Consider the following 26,160-nt stretch of genomic DNA (forward strand, 5'->3'; position numbering starts at 1 on the left):
TATCCCATTTTGATGAAGAATGTTTTCTTTGTACTGCTTTTGGAACCAGGGTATAACTGAAATATGTAAAAAATTGGTTCTTAAGGGGCTTCTCTCTGCCACAGTAGAAGTTCCCCCTTCACAGTCTTTCTCTTCCTCTTCACAAGCAGCAAGGAAATCTTCTGACAAAAGTAAAGGGATGAAGAGTAAAGACAAGGACAAGAAACAGCGCAAGACATGGAAAGACTTAAATAGAAGGACTCCTTGAGAAAACATTCTCTAGAACATTCATGCCCATCAGGTCTGGCACTAAAGATCCCCAGACTGTTGAATCCAGCCTTGACTCTGGAGCCTGTCAAGATTAGATCCTTTACGTTTCTGTTCCCAGGCACCAGGTTTTCTCTGAGGCCAGTAAGCCCTAGGCTCAGATCACCTACCCTGTAGGAAAGGTCCTTTCGCAGGGTGTCAAGACCCCCTCTATGGCAATATTCCAAAGATCACTGCAGTCCTCCAGGAGCCTTTCTGAAGCGGACATGGACAGAATGATGAAGAAATTCCTGATGACTGAAATCCAGTTGGGGGTTCTCCTGGCTTTGATCCCCGCTGGACGCTCAGGGCTTCCTCCTTCTTTTCCTCTGATTATTACACCTTCTTTGAGCTAAATAAAACCAAGAAGCTCCAAACTAGCACTGGAATGTAAACAAATACCAAAATAAAAAAAACGAAAGTTTAATAAGAAATCCATGTTAAAAAACACACATCTTTACTTGATGTCAGTAACTTAAAACCAGATAGTATGCAATTTTTAAAGTTTTGATGCTCTTAAGTTTCAACTTACTGGTAATTGAAATGGCATCATTTAGTCCTGGGAAGTTCATATCCAATTGCCAAAGCATTTCACGATGTAGTAACTGATCTGACCTTCAGGTTCAGGATACCTGGACCCAAGTAAATCCTGGGGTTTGCCTGCATTGGATCCAAAGAGCTGGATTTCATTGACACTGACCATTTCTCTGACCCAGTTGACTCTGGGTGTCAGAGCTGAGGGGTAAGGGCTGGTATTGTGGGGTTGGAATGGACTCCAGAACTGTTGGAACCATCTCTGCCTATTGGTGCTTTGGTTTTTAACAGCATGGCACCAGCATTGACTTTGGAGCCCAGCCGGATAGGTTCTCAAGGCTTGCCTTTGTCATTTCCTTGTTTCCTACAGAGGTGGCATCAGGACCTGTCTAGGCATCGATCTTCAAGGCCTTTCAGAGAGTTCTCTCAAAGTCTTTGTATCAGGCTTACCCTCCCTGCTGCAGTCTTCTCTTTCTCCCATTGAGCTCTTTGGGTTCTCTTCCCCCCTCACTTTCTGCCTCAGTGGGACGGCCAGCCCCCTGGAGTCTTGAGACAGTTCATGTTACAGACTCCCTGTCTGCTTTGGAGTCTTTCTCAGAGAATCCCACTGCAGAGTTTCATCAAATGTACTTATGCAAAAGGAGGCCTGTGGACTCCCCCACAGTAGTCACTCACAGAAGATAATGATTTTGATGAAAAGGAGAGGTTCTTCAGGCCCCCCTTGAATATGTCTCCTTTGGCAAGATCCTCAAACTACTCAGAAATGAGGGTGGTTAACCAATACCCCCTCCTAGGAGGAATTAGTATTCCTTGAGTTTTTTTGTGGCTGGTCCATATACCTCTTGGGTGTTCCCTCCTGCTAATGAATTGGTTGAGCTGGTTTCAAGGGGGGCATGTGAGGAACCAGCGGTTGAACCCATTTCCAAGAAGCCCAGCAAAATTCATTTCTTTTCCTAAAGATAGGCCCTTTTGGAGTAAGGGTCCCACACTAGATTCTATACTGATGGCGATGGCCGCTGTCAAGAAGGATCTCACTGGAAAGAGTTTCACTGTCCATCCATCTAACAGGGAGTTCAGGGCATTGGACACAGGTTTAATAAGGGGCTTTATGTTTTAGTGACCTTGCTTAAGGATGCTGAACGAACTGGCACGTGTTATGTGAGTTCAGAGGGACTTGACAAAAGAGCTGTTCAAATTCCTCTCTAGAGTCCATATCTGAGGAAGATAAAAAAAAAAAAACAGTCAATATGCATATGGCCACCCTACAGTCCCTGTCAAATGTGTCTCTGCCCCTTATTTCTAATGCAGCAGATGGCACATTGGCAGTATCAGGCACTGGATAGCTATTCAGCACACCTGGATGTGTCTCTGCAACTTCGCAAAACACTTCAAGATATCTTTTATTAATGTCCCCTATCAGGGGTCCACTTTGTTTTGGCCTAAAGTTAGAGAGAGGCTGTTTAAAACTGAATAAGAGGGCAAGATCATGTCTGCCATTAGAATATGTTTTTTTCTACCCCTCAATGAACCTTCTGTAGAAACCAGAATGGTGATAAGAAATTGTGGTTCCAAAAGTCCCAAAGTTTTACCCTAGATGCTTCTAGCGATAGATCCCCCCAGAAGCAGATGTGGAACAATTGTAATGGACATCACCCCCACAGCAGAGGTTGAAAGCAGATTCAAAGCTTTTGGGGACCCCTTTTTGACGAGCCTTTCCAGTACTTCTAAACAGTTTCCTGACTGCTGCACTCTGGAGGCAGTTGGGTGCACTTGTCTCTGCACCCCTTGGCCTGGACATCCATCACTGAAGATGTATGGGTGCAGAGAATCATCACTAGAGGCTGTTCAATTCCCTTTCTTTACCATCCCCCTTGTTCAAGAAAACTATGTAATGTACACCCACCTAATGCAAGGTGGTAGCAGTAGCAGCACAAGAAATAAAAAAAGCTGCTAGACAAATGAGTCATCCAGGGAGTCTCATGATACCAACATGGATTTGGTATCTACTCAAGGTTCTTTTTGGTGCCAAATCAAAATGGGGCCTCAGGCCCATTCTGGACCTCGGTCACCTGAATTGAATCAGTGTGTAAAGTAGTTGAAATTCCAGATGGTCGTGGTTCTGTCCCTCCTACCATTGTTGAGGAAGAACACATAACTCTCCTAAACAGTGTGCCACTCAACCAAAGCCCCAAGGCAAAACAGCATGCCCAACATACTAGTCATAGGTGACTTGATAGTGAGGCACACTGATGTCCCACTCACTATGTTGAATAAGGAGAAGGTAACAGTCAGCTGCCTGTCAGGTGCCAGGATCCACTACATAATGCACGCACTCAGGTCCCTCAACAACAGGTACAAATATGACTCAGTTATTGTACATGTGGGTGTGAATAACCTGAGACATACCTGCCTGGACTACATGAAAATAGACGTGGAGGAGATCTCGGTTATGTAGCCCAGATGGGTATGACTCTAGTCCTGAGCAGCATCTTACCATCACCCAGAATGATACCACAGTGCAAACATAAAATGAGTGATTTCAACAAGTGGCTAAGTATCTGGTGTCATTCTAAGTGGGACCAGTATCTGTCTGCCTGGGATGACATGATTGACAGACCTTGATGGTTTGCCAGAGATGGCCTGCATCTGTCACCCCTGGGCTTCCGGATACTGGCCAAGGCTCTTGCCACCCCTATATTGCCTTTTTAGGCGGTGTTCCAAAGACCAAATTACCACCGTAACAGCTACAAACAAATGCAATCTGAGGGTCATGCTGCTCAGTGCTAGAAGTCTAAATCTCAAAATGCACTCTCTCGAAACACTCCTTAAAATGGAGAACATCGACATTTGTGCTGTAATAGAAAACCTGGTTCAAGGCAGCAGAAAGCACCCCTACACTAGCAGGCTATAACTCTTTCCACACCTTTTGGCCCCAAAACTTGGACGAAGCTCCAAAGCCGGTGGTGTTTCCATATTCATAAAGGATGCACACACCTCTAGACTGGTAGCCCAACATAATGCATCAGAGATACTTCAGGTGCAGCTAACATTGGGTGAGACAGCAATTCAGGTCATAGACTGCTGTAAGTCCTCAACCATGTCCCAAGACTCAGACTCCACATTCCTAAGCACCCTGGAGAATATTAGGGTCCAACCTAACACACTCATACTAGGCGACTTCAAGTACCCCTCCATTAACTGGGAAAACTACTCATGTACCAATACACTTGCCCAACGATGTTCTTTGTGTTTCACTGTTGCAGTCATAACTGTAGGGTGTTCCTGCCGGCAGGCAGCCCGAGGTCGGCCAGAATTCCAAAGTCTGGGTCCGGCGTTGGCTGTACCAGCAAGTACCTTGACGTCAGAACGCAGGGGTATAAAGCCGACAGCCGACGCCATCTTCTCCAGTCTTTCTTGCCGTGCGGTGGAAAGCAGCTCGCAAGTTGTTGGTTGGTGAATCTTGACAGCGTGGTTTGCTTTTCGTCGGTCCAAAGACTTTTTTCTTCTCTTCTCAAGCTAAGTACCCCGTTGGGGAAACTTTTTTCTTGTTCCTCCGATGTCAGAAAAAGTTAATAATTGTATATCGTGTGGGAAACAAATACCTCATAAAGATTTCCACTCCTACTGTCTTCCTTGCTTGGGCCCTGACCACGACGTTTCTTGCTGTCGGTTTTGTGCTAGGTTTAATTCTCGTACGATTAAACGTAGGTACGATTGGGCCTTGAATTATTTCGGTAGACGATTCAACTACAGGATGTCGTCGGATACTTTACCGACAACCGGAATTCAAAAGAAACGCAAGGACAAGGATAGGCCTCCGAGGTCCAAACAGGATACTTTGCAGCCGGAGCCAGCTTCGGGTTCGGCTGTCGTCAGTGAGGCGCTTTTGCAGCCCCTGTCGTCAGCCACTTCGGAACCGATGGCCGACACGGACTCCCATGGGGAGCCAACTAGGCCCAGTATTTTATCTGCTGCAGGACCTTCGGACATCGCTCCTTCAGATGGGTTTGGAGCCGCTGTGCAGGTACCGGCTTCTGAAGGGGTCTTCAGGCCTTCTCATATTACTATTTCTTCAAAGACAAAGGCAAAGTCAAAGACTCCTGTTAAACCAAGGGTTCCTTCTCAAGCTTCTTCGGATTCAACTCCCAAGTCTCAGAAGCAATTATTAAAGATGGCTGAAGATTTGCTTACTATGATTAGGGGTTCTCACCCTCCTCCTGAAAAAAGGCCTAGACAGGATATTCCTTATGATTCCTCTGATCAGGCTTCTGTGTCTTCAGTCTCTTCCTCTGACCAGGATTATTCTTTTCCTCCTTATGAGGATTCTGATGCAGAGGACTCAATTCCCTCTGCTTCTCCCCCTGAAGATTTTTCTTTTGGGGAAACCCTGCATGAGATGAGAGAGCATTTTCATTGGGAAGGTCAGGATTATTCCGCCTCCAAGAAGAAACTTAGGGAATTTCTCCTTCTCCCTCAACACAGGCCTTTGGCTATTCCTCCTGTTCTTGATATTGTGGATGATGCTTTCTCTGAAGCTACCCTGAATCCTGATTCTTGTCCGCCTGCTCCTTCTAAGCCGGATAGATTTTATAGAGTTCCTGATTCCCATCAATTTTTGTTCAAGAACCCTTCTGCAGACCCCAAAACTATTTCTCAGGGTTCCAAGGCTGCTAAGGCCGCTTCTTCTAAAAATCCTATTCCCTCTGAAAAGGATTCTCGGGCCTTGGACAGATGGGGCAAAAAGGTGTATACTTCGGCTACTCTTTCTATTAGAGCTTTAAATTGCCAGTTTCATATGTTCAAGTATCAGCAGTTTCTTTTGTCTGTTTTAAAACAAAAACTTACTTCCTTTCCTGCATGTGCTTAGACAAGGAATTACAAGATGGTACTGCATGCAACTGAACAAGTTAGTAAACATAGTTTACATTGTGGCTTTGATGCCTTGGAGGCTTCCTGTAGGGCCGCAGCCTCTGGTTCTGTTATCAGGAGACATGCTTGGCTCCGAGAGCAGAATTTACCTGAACAAGTTAAGGCTAAATTGTTAGATGCCCCTGTTCAGCATGATGTTTTGTTTGGTTCTAAAGCTGAGGAGGTTATTAAAAAGATGGAGGATAAAGTGAAATCTATGCAGACTGTGAAAGATTTCTTACAAGTTCAGCTCCCTAGATTTTCTAGGAATTGGCCCTCCAAAAATTGGTCCTTTCCCACGTCTGACAGGCCTCAAAGGGGAATATATAGATGCCCCAGAGGTCGAGCTCAGGCACAGGCCTCTTACAGGTCCAGACAATGGACTGCTTCATCACCTAGAAGGGGTGAAGACAGATCTCAATCACAAAGGAAGCAGACCCAATGACTCCCTCTGCTGGGCTACAGGTCCTCTTTGCCTGGAAGCCCCTCTCAGAGGAAAACTTTCTCTTTTCTACCAAAATTGGACTCAGATTACCCAGGACAAATGGGTTTTAGACGTGATTTTAAAAGGTTACAAATTCCACTTTCATACTCTGCCAAGGTCTATCGGTTGGCCAGATCTGCCAAAACATCAGTCGTCAGAGGCCTTAAATCAAGTGGACGCCTTATTGGCCATGAGAGCCATAGAGCCTGTGCCACTTTCAGAGATGGGAAAAGGTTTTTACTCAAGACTATTTCTGGTTCCAAGAAAGCAAAATTCATGGAGACTGATTCTGGACCTTTCGGTATTAAACACCTTCCTGGAAATTCCAAAATTCAAGATGCTTATTTCACAACAACTTCTTCCAATGCTCTCCCAGGATGCTTGGATGGTGACATTGGACTTGAAAGAAGCCTACCTACACATTCCCATCAGGCAGGAACGCAGAAAATACCTCAGATTCAAGGCAGGTTCGAGGCACTTTCAATTCTCTGTACTGCCCTTTGGTTTATCTACTGCGCCGAGTCTTTACCAAGTGCCTGGCTCCAGTAGTAGCTTATTGCAGACTCCAAGGGATTCAAATTTACCCCTATCTGGATGACTGCCTTATTCAGGCGGACAGCAAAGACCTTTTACTTCAGCATCTGCATTTTGTTCAACGTCTTCTCCTTCTACTGGGATTTTCAGTGAACACAAAAAAGTCACATTTGATCCCCTCTCAGCAAATGATCTTTTTGGGAGCTCTTCTAAATACAAGCTTGCAAAGGGCCTTCCTCACTCCAGAAAAACAATTACAGCTGGCCTCAATTTTCAAAACCTTGGCTACTTTAACTCAGCTCACTGCAAGGAAATTCCTGCAGGCATTGGGCTACATGGCTTCTTGCATCCTGTTGATTCCAAATGCAAGGCTTCACATGAGAAAACTTCAATGGTACCTAAAGAGTGTATGGTCACAGCATTACCACAGTCTGGACACAATGATTCCACTGATTCCCTGCCTCCAGAAGGAGTTCCTTTGGTGGTCCAGGGCTTGTGCTTTAAACGAAGGGAATCCCTTCCGCCTGCCTCAACCTTCTCAGACCATAACCACGGACGCTTCGGATTATGCTTGGGGAGCTCATTTTCTAAATCTTTGCCAGCAGGGTTCTTGGACAAAGAAGCATCTATCCTGGCACATCAACTTGAAGGAAATGTTGGCAGTTCAAAATGCTCTTCTAGCCTTCCCAAAACTTCTAAATCCGGGGCCTCTTCTGATTCGTACAGACAATACCACAGTCATGTGGTACATAAACAAGCAAGGGGGCTCTCACTCTTACCCCCTTTGCAGACTAGCCATGAATTTATGGGACACGGCTCAAAATCTGAATCTGCATCTTCAAGCTCAATTCATTCCAGGAAAACAGAATCTCTTAGCAGACAGCCTAAGCAGAAACCTTTTGGATCCTCACGAATGGATGCTGGACCCCAGCTTATTCAGCAAGATTACTGCAGTTTGGGGTTGTCCTCAGATAAATCTGTTTGCATCCCATCTCAATCATCAGCTGCCTCTCTTTTGCACCAGGTCCTTCCACAAAACAGCTTGGAAAGTGGATGCCCTGTCATTCAGCTGGAGGAACCTTTCGGGATATGCTTTCCCTCCTCATCCTCTTCTTCCTTGAGTATTACTGAAAATAAAACAGGACAAGCCCAAGATAATCATTCTGATAGCTCCAAATTGGCCTCAGCAGTTTTGGTATCCAACTTTAAAACACCTGTTCTTGGAACCTCCTTGGATTCTACCTCTGATCCCTTCTCTTCTGTCCCAGCATCAGGGTCAGATGCTACACCCTCAAATCAAGACCCTATGCCTGGCAGCTTGGCTCTTCAAGGACCTTTGATTCCTTCTGCTCTTCCCAAACAAGTTTTGGATGTTCTTTTAGAAGCTAGACGGCTTAGCACTAGGAAATCTTATACTTCTAAATGGAAAAGATTTTGTATTTGGATGCAGGACCGAGGTTCTAACCCTATTTTGCCTGATATTTCCTCAATTTTACTTTACCTCTCAGACCTTTTGCTTAAAGGCCTGTCTTTTTCTTCCATCAAAATTCATGCTTCTGCTATCTCAGCTCATTTCAACACTGATCCTCCCATCTTTTCTCACCAACTGGTGAGACAATTTTTGAGAGGGGCTAAGAATTTAAGACCTCCCAGAACTCCTCCTGTTCCTGCTTGGGATCGTAATTATGTCTTGAAGAAACTTACTTTGCCTCCTTTTGAGCCTGCTGCGGCTTCGGATATCAAGTTCTTATCCTGGAAGACAGCTATTTTGTTAGCATTGACTTCTGCCAGAAGGGTTTCAGAGTTGCAAGCTCTCATGGCTGTGGAACCATATATTATCATCCACCAAGACAGAGTTTCTTTGAGGACCAATCCTACATTTATGCCTAAGGTGATTTCGAAAGTGGTTCTAAATCAGACTATTCACCTTCCTACCTTCTTTCCTAATCCTCAAAATAAAGGGGAAAGGATTTTACATTCATTGGACGTACACAGACAGCTACGATTTTACCTGGACAAAACTAAAGATTTCAGAAAATCTGACCAATTGCTTATCTCTTATGCCTCCAGTTCTCTAGGTAAGGCTATTTCTAAACAAATGGATTGCTCATGGAATAAGGTTTTGTTACTCTCACTATGGGAAAAAGATTCCAGGTACTGTTAGAAGTCATTCTACTAGAGCAGCTGCCACTTCAGCAGCTTTTCTCAGAGGAGTTCCTACCAAAGACATTTTGGAAGCTGCCACTTGGAGTTCAGTGCATACTTTTTCCAAGCACTATAATCTCCCTCTGTATTCTAAGTCTCGGGCAGGCTTTGCCTCTGCTGTTTTGCAGGGTCTTCTTGCTGCCCCTACTTCTGCATAACCTCCTCCCTCTTTCACTGCTTTGGGATTCCACCCTACAGTTATGACTGCAACAGTGAAACACGAAGAACATAGTACAGTTGTGTACACCTACCATAAATGTAGATGTTCAAGTGTCTTCACTGTTGCAGTCGGTGTTTCCCTCCCACCTATCCCCTCTTATTCTTGTTTGTTCCCTCTTCCACTTCTTTTGTGGTGTATTTGTGTTTCCTTTTTGGACACCTTTGGTTTATTGGGGGCTTCTAACATCTGGGGCAAGAAAGGCTGGAGAAGATGGCGTCGGCTGTCGGCTTTATACCTCTGCATTCTGATGTCAGGGTACTTGCTGGTACAGCCGACGCCGGACCCAGACTTTGGAATTCTGGCCGACCTTGGGCTGCCTGCCGGCAGGAACACCCTACAGTTATGATTGCAACAGTGAAGACACTCGAACATCTACATTTATGGTAGGTGTACACAACTGTACTTTTCCTGGAGTTCATTAATTCCAGTGCCCTGGACCAGCTCATTCTTACTCCCACTAGAGGTAGCAACATCCTTGACCTGGTCATTACTAACATGGGCGACCATTGCTCTACACCAGTAGTTAGCTCCTCCCTGGTTAGATCTGACCACAAACTAATCACCTTGGAAAGCCACATCCCTCCCACCTCCCCCGCAAAGGTAACCACCATGAAAAACTTCTCCAAAGCTAACTTTATGCTCCTAAAAACAGAGGTGGCTAACTTCACAGCATCCATGCAAATGGAGAATAGTTGCATGACTGCCGAATCATACACCAATGCACTGTAAGAACAAGTACATAAATGCATGGATCTCACCATACCCAATAGAACCAAGATGCTCTCCTCCAAAAAAGGAAGCCAATCTGGTGGTCCCCTGACATAAACTCTACAACAGAAGGAGGAAACTAATGCAGAATAAGGTGAAGTCCCAAGACTGGAAAAACTCCCTTATCAGCCTCAACAAAAAGCTGAGATCCAAAAGTACCAACACAGACCCTGCTGATACCAATAAAGGCAGTCCCTCCATAAAAAAGTTGAGATCCCTCATCAAATCCTCTAAAGCTAGCCATGAGAACGGAATTGCAGCAGATAGTAAAGACAACCACAAGGCCTTCTATAGTTATGTAAAGAATCTCCATGGCAATACCAAGATTTGCTCTGAGCTACTGCACAATGGTACCTCCTATACCGAGCCAACAGATATTGCCAATATACTGGCTGACCAATTCAGTGCCAACTTTACCCCTCTCTCTCCAGCCCAAAAGACCAATCACAGTACCAGTAGATTACAAGGCACCCAGTATTACTGCTGCACAGGTTAAAACGGCACTGTCCAAGGCTAAGAATACAGCTTTTATGAGTCCTGACATTATTCCTGGCTGTGTTCTACATGAACTACAGAGTGAACTGGCACCTCACCTGTTTGCCCTGTTGAATCACAGCCTCGCCTCAGGCTTTGTCCCTCCCGAATAGCGCAATGCTACAGTCATCCATCTCCACAAAGGAGGAGCGACTACAGACCCTGGGAACCATCGCCCCATTAGCCTTATGAGTCTAATATGCAAAGCTATGGAACACATCATTATGGACCTAATAAACAAGGATATAGGGACTCTCCAAACTCTGGATCCCACACAGTTTGGTTTTCTGAAGGGTAGATCATGCCTGCTCAACTTCGTTGACCTCTTTGAGACTGTCACCAGAGAGTTGGATGAAGGCAAGGTGGTTCATACAGCCTACCTTGATCTGGCCAAAGCCTTTGATACCATTCCCCACTCATGAATCATAGAAAACTCACCAAGCTAGGCATCAACCCCTATATCACTAAGTGGGTTACAAACTGGCTCACAGATAGAACCCACAGAGCGCAAGTACCTGACTCCCAGACAGACTGCCGACTAGTCATGAGTGGAGTCCCACAGAGTTTGGTCCTGGGTCCTCTCCTGTTTGCTATCTACTTCTTTGAAGATCAGGTTAACACAAAGGGACTCTGGCTGACAAAGTTTGCAGACGATTGCAAGCTGGAAGCTGTTATTAACTCCTCAAGTGATGTTGACATCCTACAGAATGGCCTCACTGAGACCAACGACTAATGTCAGAACCATGGCCTTAAGCTCAATGCCAAAAAATGTGTCGTCATCCCCTTTGGGAAAAATCTGGTTCCCATGAATTACCACATTTACGGTAGTCCACTGAACACAGAAGGCGTTATAAGAGATCTGGGAACACAGGTTGGCAGCAACCTCTCTTTTGATCACCACATTGCCACTGTGGTCAGAAAGTCCTTCTATGTGGCACATATCATTACTAAGGGTTTTGCATCCAGGAAGAAAGAGGTCATTGTCTCCCTCTACTCTTCCCTCATTAGACCAGTCATTGAGTACAATGTGCCATTTGGCATGTACCTTACTAGACACCTGCAACAACTGGAGAGGCCACAAAAGTACCTCACAAAGAGGATCCTAGGTCTTAAACACTTGTCCTATATGGACAGACTCAAAAAACTCCAACTATTCTCTGTCTCATATCGCCTACTTAGAGGCGATCTCTGCTTGACTTACAAAGCCATGTCTGACCCAGCTCTGTTAGAAATGCTACATCTAAAGAAATCTCAATCCCTCTGCACCACATGCTCCAGAGACCCCAATCTCATTACCACAATCAACAGAACGTACCGGAGGGACAGGTTAATAACCCAGAGACTGCCCATGCTATGGAATGGACTTCCCATACATGTCAAGCAGAACACTTCGCTGACCCTCCTTCAGGAGAAATCTTGATGAGTGGATGAGAAATAGAAAATTCACCGGGGGAATAACTCCAGTGGCTGTACTCAACAAAGGCACTGGGAACTAAGGTCAGCTGGCACGATGCCAGGGTAATCCTTTGGCTAGGCTTGTAAAGGCCCCAGGGCTATTAGCCTAGTACACACCTATGAACCTATGATTGGATGTGCTTACTAGAACTCCAGAAGGCATACTGTTATATAAAAATGGACAGACATTCCAGGAGGTTTCTCCACTTTTGGCTGGGGGCCAGTCACTTTCAGTTCAGAGCCCTGCCCTTTGGCATCATGGCAGCCTCCCAGGTTTTCACCAAATGCATGGCAGCGGTTGCAGCTTATCTTAGACTGTAGAGGTTTCATGCATTCCCATGTCTGCACAGCTGGTTCATAATCACTCCCAGCAGGAATCTGCATATCCAAACCAGGGACTCCTTGCTCTACCTTTGCTCCCAGTTGGGAATAACAGTCAAACCTGCCAAACCAAAGCTTCAACCCATTTCAAATGATGGAGTCCATCTGGACACCAAGCTGCAGTCAGATTACAGGAAATAAAGATTCTCACCCTACAACTTCAGGCAATGGATGTACTCTCCCATCAAAAAATGCTAGCAAGATCTATTCTGTGCCTTCTCGGATTGATGGCAGCCTCCATCACTTTAGTGCTCCTGACCAGATGTTACATGAGAGTGTTAGAGTGGACGCTTGCAGTTCAATGGTCAATGAGATGCCAACCCATGAACTTTCCCATGTCCCACACTCAGATTTGCAGGAACCATATTCAGTGGTGGCTGGACTCTCCAATAGTTTCTCAAGGTCGAACATTTGATGTTATGTGATCCTATCTCGCCTACATTCTGAATGATGGGTTCGGAGCCGATCCTCGGCCTTATGCCAAAGAGCGAAGTCTCTTATTGGCTGAGCTTACTATATCCCAGGATGCACCACTACCAGTCCCCCAGATCTCGTTTGCCGCTAACTAGCAAAGACGTGGTCTCGAGCTGGCTGAGCTAAGTAGTGTTTTTCACTAACTTTTTCTGTCAGGAATTTCCTAATTCTTCAACAAAAAGCTGTTTTAACAGCTATATCGTGTTTTTTGTGTATGAGTGGTTATTTTTTGTGGAAAATTTGTGTGGTGATTGCGTGTTTGTTCTGACTAGAGGCCCCTTTTGAATTGAAGGGCCTTTCCCTGTCAGTCAATTGTCTTTCAAGTCCTTGGGGGTTCTTGGATCCCTTTAGTTAATTTTTTCTGTTGTTGTGACAGTCTTTGTAAAAAAAAAAAAAGGAGAAAAGAAAGTGTTTTTCTGTGATAGTTAGAGTTACTAAATTTGTGGCCATAATGTCTCAGGCTCCTAGGCCTTCGGGCTTTAAGAAGTGCACTAAGTGCAGTTTTAAAATGTCAATCACAGATGACCACTCTCTCTGTGTGTATTGTTTGGGCGCCAAACATTTGCAGGAGTCCTGCAGCGTGTGTCACGCGTTTTCCTCGAGGGTCCTCCAAGAGAGGAAAAATAAACTTATTTTGAAAGGCCTTATTAAACCCTCTTTTGAAGAGGCATTAGCTTCCTCTCCTTCTCCTGCTAAGAAGGGCGTCGGCTCCGACCAGTCCGTCGGAACCGACCGCCAAAAGACATAGGCAGGCTTCTCCTTCGGCTCCACGGACTTCGAGCCGAGGGCTGCCTCGATGCCTCCAGCCTCGACTCCTCTGGGTTGCCGACGGCTGGGGCATCGTCACCTTCATCGGCTCCACTGATCTCGGAGCGTTGTCCGCTCAGACACTTCCTCCTCGGCGCCAAGCCCTTTTCGCACCGATAGAAATTGGTTTGGACGCCTTGGCGCCGATAGTTATCGAGTCGATTCGGAGCCGGTCCCCTAGTCCCTTGGAGCCATTGGAGAGACCTACTCGGACCCGTTCGGTCTCTTCCAGGTCATCAAGGATGTCAGATTCGGACATAGACAGGGTGCTCCAAAGACTGTTCCAGTCCCCAGTCTTTCAGGCTTCGAGCCGACAGCCCATTCCATTGCCATTCCTCCTCCGACCGCTTGAGCAGGTGCTGACGGAGCCAGTAGAGATTCTAGGGTCGGCTTACTCTAACCCCGCCTTGTTTAGCACGGACTTCTTCGGCCGGGCCGGGGTGACGTTGACCAATGCAGTCGGTTCCAAGCCTCCCTCTCGGTTGGGACTGCCGTCTGCTATCATGGCTCCTGGACCCTCCCAGGATTCTGGGGTCCGGCCTTCAGAGCTATGAGGAGTGCCTTGGCCAAATCTCTTTGGCCATCTCTACAGCTTTACCGGCACCTTCCTGGGCATGGAGACTGGGTCTTTGGCAGTTCCCTGTCTCTAGACAGCGGAGCCCGGGCCTGAGGTTACCCCTGGGGGTTCCCTCCTCCTGAGGGTCTTCGGAGTTGTCTTCGGAGGAGCCCCAAGGAAGAGATCGTGCAAGAGGAAGCACGTAGACTCCCGCGATGAGTCTCTTACATCGGACACTGATCTTGATGATGCGGAGGGGTCCCCAAAGTCGTCCTCGGATGATGTCTCATTTGCAGACATTCTAGAGATCCTCAAGCAACGAGGCTGGAATTCCAAACCCCCTCCGCTGATGAGTCGGTGTTCCTCAAGGCCTTGCTAAGCCCTCCGCCTCCTGGGTGTCTCCGCCTTGACGAGCTCCTAGATTTGGTTTGTCGGAGGGCATGGGAGCATCCAGATACTGTGGAACCAGTGCCTTCTCACCCTAACAAATTTTTGTCTGCCCCACCCGAGAAGGAGTTCGGCGTGGCTGTAGATGCCATGGTGGTGGCATCTGCTACACAGCAGGACGTGGCAGAGGCTTCAAACGTCCATCCTCCTAATAAGGAGTCTAGGAGCATGGACCGGTACGGGAAGCGCACCCTTAGTTCAACGGCCTTCACTCTGAGGTCCCTGAATTATTTGGCACATTTCACCAGACTACAGAGGGATCTGATCAAGGAGCTGTCAGATTCCCTCTCGGGTAACCTACCTGAGCAGCTAGCCCAGTCGGTTAGCTCTCAGCTGGCTACCCTTAACTCGATTTCTAACTCGTCCATGCGACTCATTTCATATGCAGTCGAAGGGGCGGGCAGAGCGGCAGGCACAGGCGTGGCTCTACGAAGACAAGCCTGGCTCCGTTTGTGTCACTTCGCGGAGGCCTTCAAGTCTTCCTTTGCCGACGCTCCCTTTGATGGGTCCTCTTTGTTTGGACCCAAGGTAAAAGACACTCTTACCCATGGTGAGCAGGAGGGAAAGAGTTTATCTGCCGTAGGAGCACGATTTTCCACTCCCTTCGGCCTTATCCCAAGGCTAAAGAGGAGGGAAGATGTGGTTCATAAATCACAGAAGTTCTTTCCTCAACAGCAGGAAGATTCCCTTCCAGAGGCAGAGGAGGGGAAATTTTTCTGGGAGACGCCGTCCCAGAGGCGGCAGAGGCCCCGCAATACTGGAGACCGAGTCCTTTCGTGGCTCTTCAGCCTCCCACACTCCATGAGGGATTGCCCGGCTGTGCTGCTCCGGAGCCAGTCGGGTGCCGTTTTGCCAAGCACCTAAAAGCCTGGGAGTCTATTACTCAGGACAGATGGGTGCTTCGGATTATTGCCGGAGGTTATGCCATTCCCTTCACACGTCCACCCCCTCCGTCCAAAAAAATCCTGGACCCACCACCCAGTCAAAGGGAAATTGCAGCCGCAGAAGCTTCAAAGCTGCTAGAAAAAGGAGTCATCCAACCGGTCCCCGCAGACCAGATCGGATCTGGAAATTACTCAAGGTTCTTTTTAGTGCCAAAAAAGACAGGGGACCTGAGACCCATTTTGGATCTCAGCAAACTGAACCAGTCCGTCATGAAGTCCAAATTCCGAATGGTCACTTTACAATCCATTCTCCCATTACTGGAGAAAGATGTTTGGATGTGCTCCATAGATCTCAAGGACGCCTATTATCACATACCGATACATCAGGCATCCAGGAGGTATCTGCGCTTCAGCCTGGGAGACAGTCATTTCCAATTTTGTGCTCTGCCCTTTGGTCTCACCACAGCCCCCAGGGTGTTCACCAAGTGTTTGGCAGTAGTGACTGCTCACCTGAGGAGTCTCGGATTCCAAGTGTTTCCCTATCTGGACGACTGGCTCCTGACTGCCACCACCAGGCATCTACTACTAGAGAACCTACAAGCCACCATCTCCCTGGGTGCTTCCCTGGGAATTACATTCAACTGGTCAAAGTCTGTCTTGCTGCCTTCTCAGCGCATAAGATTCATAGGAGCAGAGATAGACTCAAAATTAATGCGAATCTTCCTTCCTACCGAAAGGATACAAACATTACAAGATCAAGTCCGAGCCCTGCTTCTAAGATCCAAAGCCCCAGCCAGGATGGTCCTGCAACTTTTAGGTTCAATGTCTGCCACGGTTCTCCTAGTTCCGCTGGCAAGATTGCACATGAGGATTCTCCAGTGGCTATTATCGACACAATGGTCTTTTCAGGATCTCCCCCTCAATCATCACATACTGATAACAGAAACGTGCAAACGGGACCTCCGCTGGTGGCTTCTGCCATCCAATCTGAATCAGGGAAGACCTTTGTTATACCCTCCGATGGCCACCTTGACACGGATGCCTCCCAGACGGGTAGGGGGCATTGTCTGGGCAGGTCAGTTCAGGGTTCTTGGCTTCCAAACGAAACAGTTCTCCATATCAATGTGTTGGAAATGAGGGCTGTACTTCTGTCCCTACAAGCCCTCCACAACTTTCTCCCTCAAGGCATTATCGCCATTCACACAGACAACATGTCGGTGGTCTGGTATCTAAACAAACAAGGAGGGACCAGATCTTACCCCCTTTGCAGAGAGGCCATGAGGGTGTGGGAATGGGCAGTGGCTACCAAGCGCTTCCTGGTAGCGACCCACATTCCAGGCAAATCCAATGTATTAGCAGACAGACTGAGCAGGACTATTCTTTTTCCTCACGAGTGGTCTCTGAACGAAACAGTAGCAGCCCAGATTTTCAGAAGGTGGGGGATTCCTATTTGCAACACCACGAAACACGAAGTGCAAAAGGTTCTTTTCCTTGACCCCACATCAAGGGGAGACAGCTACGGACGCTCTAGTCCAACCTTGGCCAACAGGACTGCTTTATGCTTTCCCTCCGATTCCACTCCTCCCCAAAGTCATCCAGAAAGCTTCCCAATTGGGGTCCACAATGATTCTAATTGCTCCGTACTGGCCTCGTCAAGTATGGTTCCCTTACCTACAGAAGTATACCCTGGACGATCCTTGGTTCTTGGATCTAATCCCGGACCTTCTGGTTCATCAGTCGGGACAACAGCACCAGTCCCTTCACACTTTGAAATTAACAGCTTGGTTCCTCCACTTCCGACGATAGTCAGAAATCACTCCTTGGACCCGGAGGTTATTCACATTTTATCTTCAGCCCACAAACCCACCACTAAGAAATTATATCACAGTAAGTGGAAGAGGTTTGCTGTCTGGGCTCAACTCAGAGGCTTAGACCCTATTACAGCCCCGATACCAGAGGTCTTGAAATTTTTAACATCCTTGTTTAATCAAGGATCTTCAGTCTCTACTATTAAAGTCCAACTAGCAGCTATCTCCAAATTTCACGATTCCATAGACCCACCTTTGATGAGCAGCAGATTATGTAAAACTTTCATGAAAGGTGCTGTGCTTTTAAGACCCCCAGTATTTCATCCTTCTTGATTTGGTACTGCCTTAACATCTTCCCCTTTTGAACCGGCTGCTACATGTGAGTTGAAATATCTGTCTTGGAAAACTGCCTTCTTAATTGCTATTACCTCTGCAAGAAGAGTTTCAGAACTTCAAGCCCTATCTATCAAACCACCTACTTGATTTTTCACAAGGATAGAGTATCACTCAGGCCTAATCCATCTTTTGTTCCAAAAGTTTGTTCCAATCTCTGTCTCCAACAATCTCTAGAGCTACCAGTTTTCTTTCCAAAATTTTCAAATAAAGCGGAATACACCTTGCATACATTGGATGTTCACAGGCAATTGCCCTTCTATCTAGACAGGGCTCAACAAATTCGGAAAACAGATCAATTGTTTGTGTCCTTTTCAGATAATAAATTGGGTAAAACCATCACTAAAGCTACTATTGCCAAATGGATTAGAGATTGCATAACTCAGGCTTATTCTTCTTCAAATAAGCAACTTACAACATCCGTCAAAGCTCATTCTACTAGAGCTATGGCTACCTCTATTGCATTCCATTCCAAGCTCGCTATTTTCTGAGATTTGTGCTGCGGCTACTTGGTCCAACCCGCACACTTTCATTTCCCACTATAAATTTGATGTGGCATCTAAAGGGCGAGCATCATTTGGTTCCACGGTACTCAGGAGTGTTTTCCAGTGAGCCACCCAGGATTTAGGTGCTAGGGACGCTGTCCCATCATTCAGAATGTAGGCGAGATAGGATCACATAACATCTTTTAGTTATGTACTCACCATAACTTCAGATGTTTGGGATCCATCTCGCCTACATTCCCCACCCTCCTTCCCCCTGCCTTGGAGATCAGAAGAGATTGAACGGTTTGAGTTCTACTGTTTTTATCTTGTATCATCTGTCAATGTTATATAAGCAGGGCATGCGTGTGTGCATGTATGCGGACAAACTTGATCTGGGGGACTGGTAGTGGTGCATCCTGGGATATAGTAAGCTCAGCCAATAAGAGACTTCGCTCTTTGGCATAAGCGTGCCGAGTCGGAGCCGAGGATCGGCTCCGAACCCACCATTCAGAATGTAGGCGAGATGGATCCCAAACATCTGAAGTTATGGTGAGTACATAACTAAAAGTTCTTCTTTCATCCAAGGCCACAGTGACCATGGCTGCTTCCCAACCTGGGTGTGGGAGGCATTTCTTTTGATAGATAAGTTCAAGCATGTGGTCTCCCAGAAAAGACAGCCTTCACCTCACTGCCCTGAAGATGAGGGCATTTCTCCTAGCATTGCAGGCTTTACAGGACTGTTGATGGTTTGTAGATCAACAAACAAGGGGGAACCAGTGGTGGCTTGTTGTCGGGCTGCAGGACTGCAGCCCTTCCAGCTGTGTGAAGAAAAGAAAAGAACATTTCATAAATCATAATTAAAAATAAAATTACTTTTGCAGCAGCAGAGCTCTAAGTGAGTCCGACTGACTAGCAAAGTCTCAACTCAAACTGCGCATGCTTATCGAGTTCCGTATTTTTTTTTTTTTAAATTAGTTTCGATAAATCTGGACTGCTGTAAAAACAGTCCAGATTATGAAGAGAAGACTGCATCAGCATGATGCTCAGAACTCTGTGCGGTAAACCGCAAACTAAAGTGGAAGGGGATCTGACCATCATGTCTGCAGTCATGTACGTGACGTGGGTGGGTGGATGGCTATTGACTGGTTCTTGCTCTCTTCCCATGCTTTGCGTGCTGGGAAAAAGCAAGAAACAGTCAATAGCACCACTGTAGTTTGGTTTTATTTACGCTGGCGTTCACGGAGTTCGTAACTGCGATAGAGATAGCCTGGGATCATTGGACAGTGGCTTGAAGCACTGAGAGCTGACTGGAAACTGTCGGTAAGAATAATAACTACTACTTTACTCTGCATACTTCAGATTTTGGTCCTAGCTACTTTAAGTGTGATAAGAACTTATGAAAAGTGCTACATGTCTAAACTCTAACATAGACAGACACAATATATGTATTCTTGAGAGGCAAAATAACACATCAGCCTTGCAGAATTAACGTTCCACACCCATGATCTGTACAACTGCTGGTTTTACAATGCAATGCAAGATGCAAATGTTTATCCTTCGGACCATAGAAAAAGCTTACTCATAACAAATACCCGCTACATCTGTTATTCAGAGTGATTGAAGCACAGGCATCTATGCTAAGTTTCTGAGTTTTATCACCCACACAGATATGATGTACTTTACCTATGGCATTTGCGCAAGGATAATTCATTTTGAATTTATAGAATATAAAGGCAATTTGTCTTCAAACAGCTCTAGGCTTCCATCAACTGTTTTAGTACAAGAACAACATATCCTTGAGAAATAAATTTAAATGTGTGTATAAAGTGTGTGACTCGATGTCTAATGTGGGATACTTCAAAGATTTACTGAAGTGTAATTAAAGCATTTATTTTTCTTAAATATTGATAGAATTTTCAAAACACTGAACTTCAATAAACATGAAATAAGACTCGTCGTGGAAAAAAACATGATGTATTATGGGAAAAAAACAAGCTGTGCTATGGGAACAGATAGCCTATATAGTGTTATTATGGATGACAATAATGCATGTTCTAATGGCAAGTGTAAAAAGTACATATATAATATGTTTATAGTCATTAGTTAATATACAAATTACATAAAGCATTTATAGACATGAACAGCACTGAGTCAAGGTATGCATTGCTTCCATTTTATGCCATGTACTGTTTTGGTTTCTTATGTTTGGTGTATGTAGCTTCACAGATTTAATTGCTATTTCACACACTTTCAAATGTTACTTTTTTACTGTGTAGAGAGCCTTTTTGGAATCAACTGCTGCTGCTGCTGTTACTGAGACTACACCTACTCAGTATATAGTATTATTTATTGATCTGTTAATGCTTTATCATTCTGTTCTATGGACAAATGTGTTATGATGAAGCACTTAAAAATTTAGATTACTATATTAAAGGTATATTGTATATTTATATTTATACTTTATTTTTAGTTTGCTTATCTGGCAAAACTTAATCCCAACAAGACTGAATTTTCTTTACAATGTGCATTATCTGGTTAAGTGACTTGCTCAGATTCAGAGAATAGTCATAAGGAGATGGAGGGATTCAAACCTAGGACTACAGAATAAAGCCTTCAAGATGTTAATGTTTTTTTCCTCGCCATCAAAGCCCTAGATGCTCCATTGACCTGTTTGTTTCCCCTGCATGCATAGGCTCGACTCTAGCACTCCACTTTAACTCTCATCACCCCATGAATAGTGTATCCTTTTTCTGAAGAAGAATAGCTCCCAATGTTCTCATCTTTATCCGGGTGTGGGACCATAATTGAGCCATTCATGGTTGGCCTGTCTTGTATATTTGTAGACTAATCCTTCATTCGTTGGTTCATAATCACCAGCTCACCGTGCTCTCACGCTAATGCACATGACCTCTTGTGCCAAAGTGCACACTGTGCTACTGTATGTGCATGACTTTTGTTTACACTGTTCATCCTTGGCCCTTCCCACTGCATGCCCTGTTCCTCTTTTACCAGAAGGTGTCAGAAATGCATCATACTAGCATGCCTCCCTCCCTTCCTTCAGGACAGGCAAGCTAGCATCAACCACTCACACCAGGCCTTCCTTGCTCACTGTTCTAGTACCCTGTGTCCAGGTTGCTATTTAATCCCTGTTCACCTGGATCAAGTCTTTATCCCTCTATCATGATCTTGGCATTGTATCTGCAAATGTATTAATATCTGGTTCACATTTGTGATTTGTATCTTGCACCTGAGAAGTAGCTGAAAAGGGTCCTTGGACAAGTTATCTTATGTGTGTGTGTGTGTGTGTGTGTGTGTGTGTGTGTGTGTGTGTGTGTGTGTGTGTGTGTGTGTGTGTGCGTGTCTGTGTGTACAGATTTTCCCATCACATTTTTGGTCCGTTTTTCATAAAATTGTGTTTTTTCTGGCAAATTAGTGGCAAATAATTAAAGACTGAAGTTGGAAAATAATGACAGACATTTGAGTTTCAGATTTCATACCTTTCAGAAAATTCATATTAATGCAATACCTACTATATTATTAACTTTCTAAGTTTGTAAGAGCAATATTTAAAAATTGCCCTTATTGGGCCTTTGTCCCACTTTTATTTATGGCTTTGTCCAGATTTCTTGCTCTGAGGTTGAGAGTATGACAAATGTGTCAGGGCCATCACTGTCAGCCAGAGACGTTTCAATGACTTTGGATGTGTCCAAGCAAGGCAAGGAGCAGTTATGCAGTGTAAGTGTGCAGAGTATCCCCCCATCCAAGGTAGACACAAGTCCAATGGTTTTTCATCTGTCCTTGATTTTGCAGAATGTTCTGGTTTTCTGTCATATTTTTATACTGTTGATTTATGCTTTGTATTATTCAGAAAATGCATGTTGTTGGCTGCATGTTACTTTTATAAAGCTGAATATAAATTCTAATTAGAGCTGCAATGCAAGGAGAAGTTGAGTGGTTTGAGTTTAGTGCTGCTTGTTTTTTATACTTGATTTTGACTGGCATTCCAGTAGTGTATTTAAAAAGTAATTTATTTTCTCATGCCTCACAACCTTTTTGTTTCCATCTAGATATTAAGTAAGCTGTCATGTAGCCAATGCATTGAAATATATATTTGTCTTCTACACTTCATTTTGTCTTGACTGGACTCTCATAATGATGGTTTGGCACCCAGGCAGCGTGTTTAATTAAAGTCCCAGTTTTTGTGGTTTTGAGCATAGCCCCCCCCCTTCTAGTTGGCCACACCCCTTCCCATTGTCCCCATCCATTCGGCTGTCTCCTGCAGCCCCCCTTTTATTTGAAGTCATCAGCTGCCACTGGGGGGAACGCATTCTTATCTGTTGTGTCGAGAGGCCATGACAGTGTGGCAGTAGGTAATGTCTTCTCACCACTTTCTAACAGCAATGCATATCTCAGGGAAGTCCAGCGTATTGGCAGACAAGTTGAGCAAATCTATTCTTCTACATCATGAGTGGTCCCTCAATCCTTTAGTGGTGTAACAGATTTTCAACCATTGGGGATGATGTTGCTGTGACCTACTTGCCACCCCCTCCAACACCAAATGCAGCAATTACTTTGCCCTCATTTCCCAAGAGGGAGAGACCCTGAGGGATGCTCATCTCCACACTTGGCCCCCTGGTCTCCTTTATGCTTTTCCTTCCACTCCTCATTTACCAAAGTTTTTGCAGAAAGCAGTGTTGAACAACGCTATGATGATCCTCATTGCCCCCTTTTGGGCTTGACAGGTACGATTTACCCTGCGTCTGGTCTTATCTGATTCACCCTCCATGGGTATTGGACTCAGTTTCACATATTCTCTCTTACTCTTCCGGAATGCCTCATCCAGACATCGAAGCCCTCAAGTTAATTGCATGGTTTTTCCAGTTCCTATGATGGTCAAACACTCCAGGATTTTATTTCAGGTAGTACACATTTTGACCTCCACCCAAAGACCCTCGATCAGAAAAGTTTACAAGTGCAAATGGAATATTTTTGATTTGGGATCCCAGTAGGAATATAGGTCCCTTTTCTGCTTCCCTTTCAACTGTTTTGGATTTTCTGTCTAGCCTTTTTCATGATGGAACAAGAAACTCTTCTATTAAGACTACCATTTCCAGTTTTTGTGTCAGAGAAAATTAATCACCAGTTGCTTCTCTGTAGTTGTCCAAGCCCTTCTTAAAGGGCAACTTCCTTTCCTGGCCTCCTGTCAGGGACTCTGTCCCTACATGGGACAATACTTTCCTTCTTCAGGCTGTGATGAGACCTCCGTTTGAACCTGCAGGCACAGCTGAGTTGAAATATCTTTGCTGGAAAACATTGTTTTTTTGTGCAGTTACTTCTGCATGAAGAGTTTCTGAACTTTGCTGTCTTTCTTGTAAGCCCCCTTATTTGGTTTTCCACAAGGACAGGGTAACACTGAGAACACATCCCTTCTTTCTCCCTAAAGTTGCCACAGAATCATCATTGAACCAATCCATCAGTCTTCCTATTTTTTCCCCCATTTTTCTAATGAGAGAGAGAACATGCTACATCTTGACATGCATCAACAACTCAGATTTTATTTGCATTGCACTAAGAACATGAGAAAGAACGAACAGTTGTTTGGATGCTTCTCCCCAATAAAATTTTGTAAAGGAAGATCCCAAGTAACTCTTTCACACTGCCTGAGGGCATTCTGTATGTTTATATAAAGAGACTGAATTATTCTTGGTTGGCACTCATAAGACTTATTCTTATAGGTCAGTAGTTACCTCAACTGTATTTTTCTCAGTGGTGTCAATTGATGGCATTTGTGCAGTAGCTACTTTGTCTGATGTTATAACTTCATATCTCATTACAAACTGGACTAGCAATCTAGGTCCGGAGAAACTGTTGCTTCAGCTGTCCTCCAGAATATACTTCCTTGAGTCCTCCCAAGATCTATAGTAACTGGGGACTCTGTCTCATTCATTAAGGATGGACAGAAGAGACAACATCATGTACGAAAGTTATATACTTACCATAATGATAGATCCATATTGTCTGCTTCTGTTCCCCTCAACTTCCCTCCATTCCCTTTCGAGTTGTCAAACCCCTTTGTTTCTGAAGTGACTGCACTGACTTACTGATGTCCTTGTCATGTATTGTATTTCAAGAGTTTTCCAGGTTTTCTTCCAAATATGCTGGGGGGGATGTAATATTTTTTGTTACAGGAAGTGAGAAAACTTTATCTGAGCTAACTTAGTACAAGGAGGGATTATTGGTAAGGGAAGGAGTCTGAACCTTGGATCCAAAGTCTTAGTATTGCTGAAGTTGGATCCCTTTGAATCCAAAGTATCCAGTCATTTAGGAGGATGGAAGCAGACATCATGGCTCCATTGCTATTAGTACATAAGTTTTTTTTTTTTTTTTACTGTTCCTTTATCTCTGATTTTGACATGTTTTCTTATTGTCCCTATTATTTTTAGCACCTTACACTTTTGACACTCCAGAAGAAGTAGCTGCCAGTTTTTCTGCATCTTTGTCTGCTGTGGCAGATGCATCAGACCTTAACAAGACAAGAGACTGTAAGTATTTTTTATGAGTTCTTTACCTTTCACTCCATGATATCTGTGACTGAATAAGATAATCACACACTTACACAGGGTTAAAAACACAGTAAATACTATACAGTCAGATCTAGAACGCTTTTATACTTGAGGAAGCATATTACTCCCAAGCAGTTAAACCACTTATTATTCTGTAAAATGCCTTTGTAATTCCTCAAGCCTCACAAGTTGATAAGGAATCATGAAGGCCTATGCTTGATTTTGATATCCCCACCATCTGTGCTGCATCAGGAAACTTGATAAGTATACATAGGAGAAACATGCCACTACATATTAATAATTCAGTGGTGCTGTAAGTTCATACTAGGCTGACTGCCCATGTAGGCAATTTTAAGCCTACCCTATTATCCCCTTTGAGAATTAAACATTGCTCATTAAGTTTGCAAGGTAAACACCATAACCATTATGCCAACCAAGTGGGACTTTCTAGTGTAGAGAAGAGCCTTCCATTCTGTCAGCAGTGTAACTGCAGGCATTACATAGGGAAAGTCCTTCTGCATGTAGTAATGTTGTTTATTGATGGCTGTGCGCATGGAATGTTTTACTGGAAGAAGCCCACTTCCTACACAAGCAGTGACTGTGAATGTTGCTTTTCAAAGAAAATGGACTGCACTATATGTGCATAGCACCACAGATTTCCACCTGTTTTGTCACAACCTCAGTACTGCACACATAATCAAATTTTCACTGTCATAAATGCACTAGTATGTCCAGCACCCAGACAGCATTGTGAGGTCACGGACAGTCAGATGACCACCTTGGGCTATTCATTGATCTTGGGCCACTTCACAGAAAGCCATTCATATGTAGTTGGTTTGTCATCATATGACGTTCCTATATCTCATTACCTGCAAGTAGTGAAGTTGACCACATAAAGTATGGAGATTCAGGCACAGCATCTGGTGGTTCCTAGGTATACTCTGCCACCCAGTATGTCATCATGCTACGGCAGACCTAAAAGGTAGGTGTTAAGAAATACTACATTATGATGGAGGCCCTTCAGAGGTTTTACAATCTGGTTGTTAATGTTGTCAGTGAAAATCAGTCATTCTGGGTCTATCTGACAGGGGTGGAAATGTAAACAAGACTCTAGATCACTCTGAATTAACCTTTGTTCACTGTTGTGTCAGTGATTTGTTCCATACTTCTGCAAGCTGGTTTATATGCTTTTTCATTTGTGCTATCTCTGTGCAGTGTATCATTCAACTTAATGTGCAGCTGTGTCTGACAGATAATAGTATAACCTTAATGGCAGAACACAAAGTTAGGCCACACTTTGACAAACAAAAAACAGGAAAAGAAAACACTCCCACTACGTATATAGGGGACAGTATCAATTAGACACCATACCTTTATTTTGTTTGAGCTGGGAGATCAATGGTTGTACTTCTAACTAAAATTCTAAAATTGAAAA

The 26,160-nt window shown here is 44.6% G+C and overlaps 1 protein-coding gene across 1 annotated transcript in view; it reads left to right on the forward strand.

Annotated features, from left to right (window-relative positions):
- The window catches only part of CFB (complement factor B), a 2,501,566-nt gene that overhangs the window by 413,044 nt on the left and 2,062,362 nt on the right, over positions 1–26,160 (forward strand). Inside the window, exon 7 of the mRNA XM_044082138.1 lies at positions 24,606–24,704. Coding sequence (XP_043938073.1) covers positions 24,606–24,704 — 99 coding nt within the window. The remainder of the gene's footprint in view (positions 1–24,605; positions 24,705–26,160) is intronic.

This window comes from Protopterus annectens, chromosome 9.part0 (genome assembly GCF_019279795.1).
Source record: "Protopterus annectens isolate FY-2018-M chromosome 9.part0, PAN1.0, whole genome shotgun sequence".
NCBI classification, from domain to species: domain Eukaryota; kingdom Metazoa; phylum Chordata; order Ceratodontiformes; family Protopteridae; genus Protopterus; species Protopterus annectens.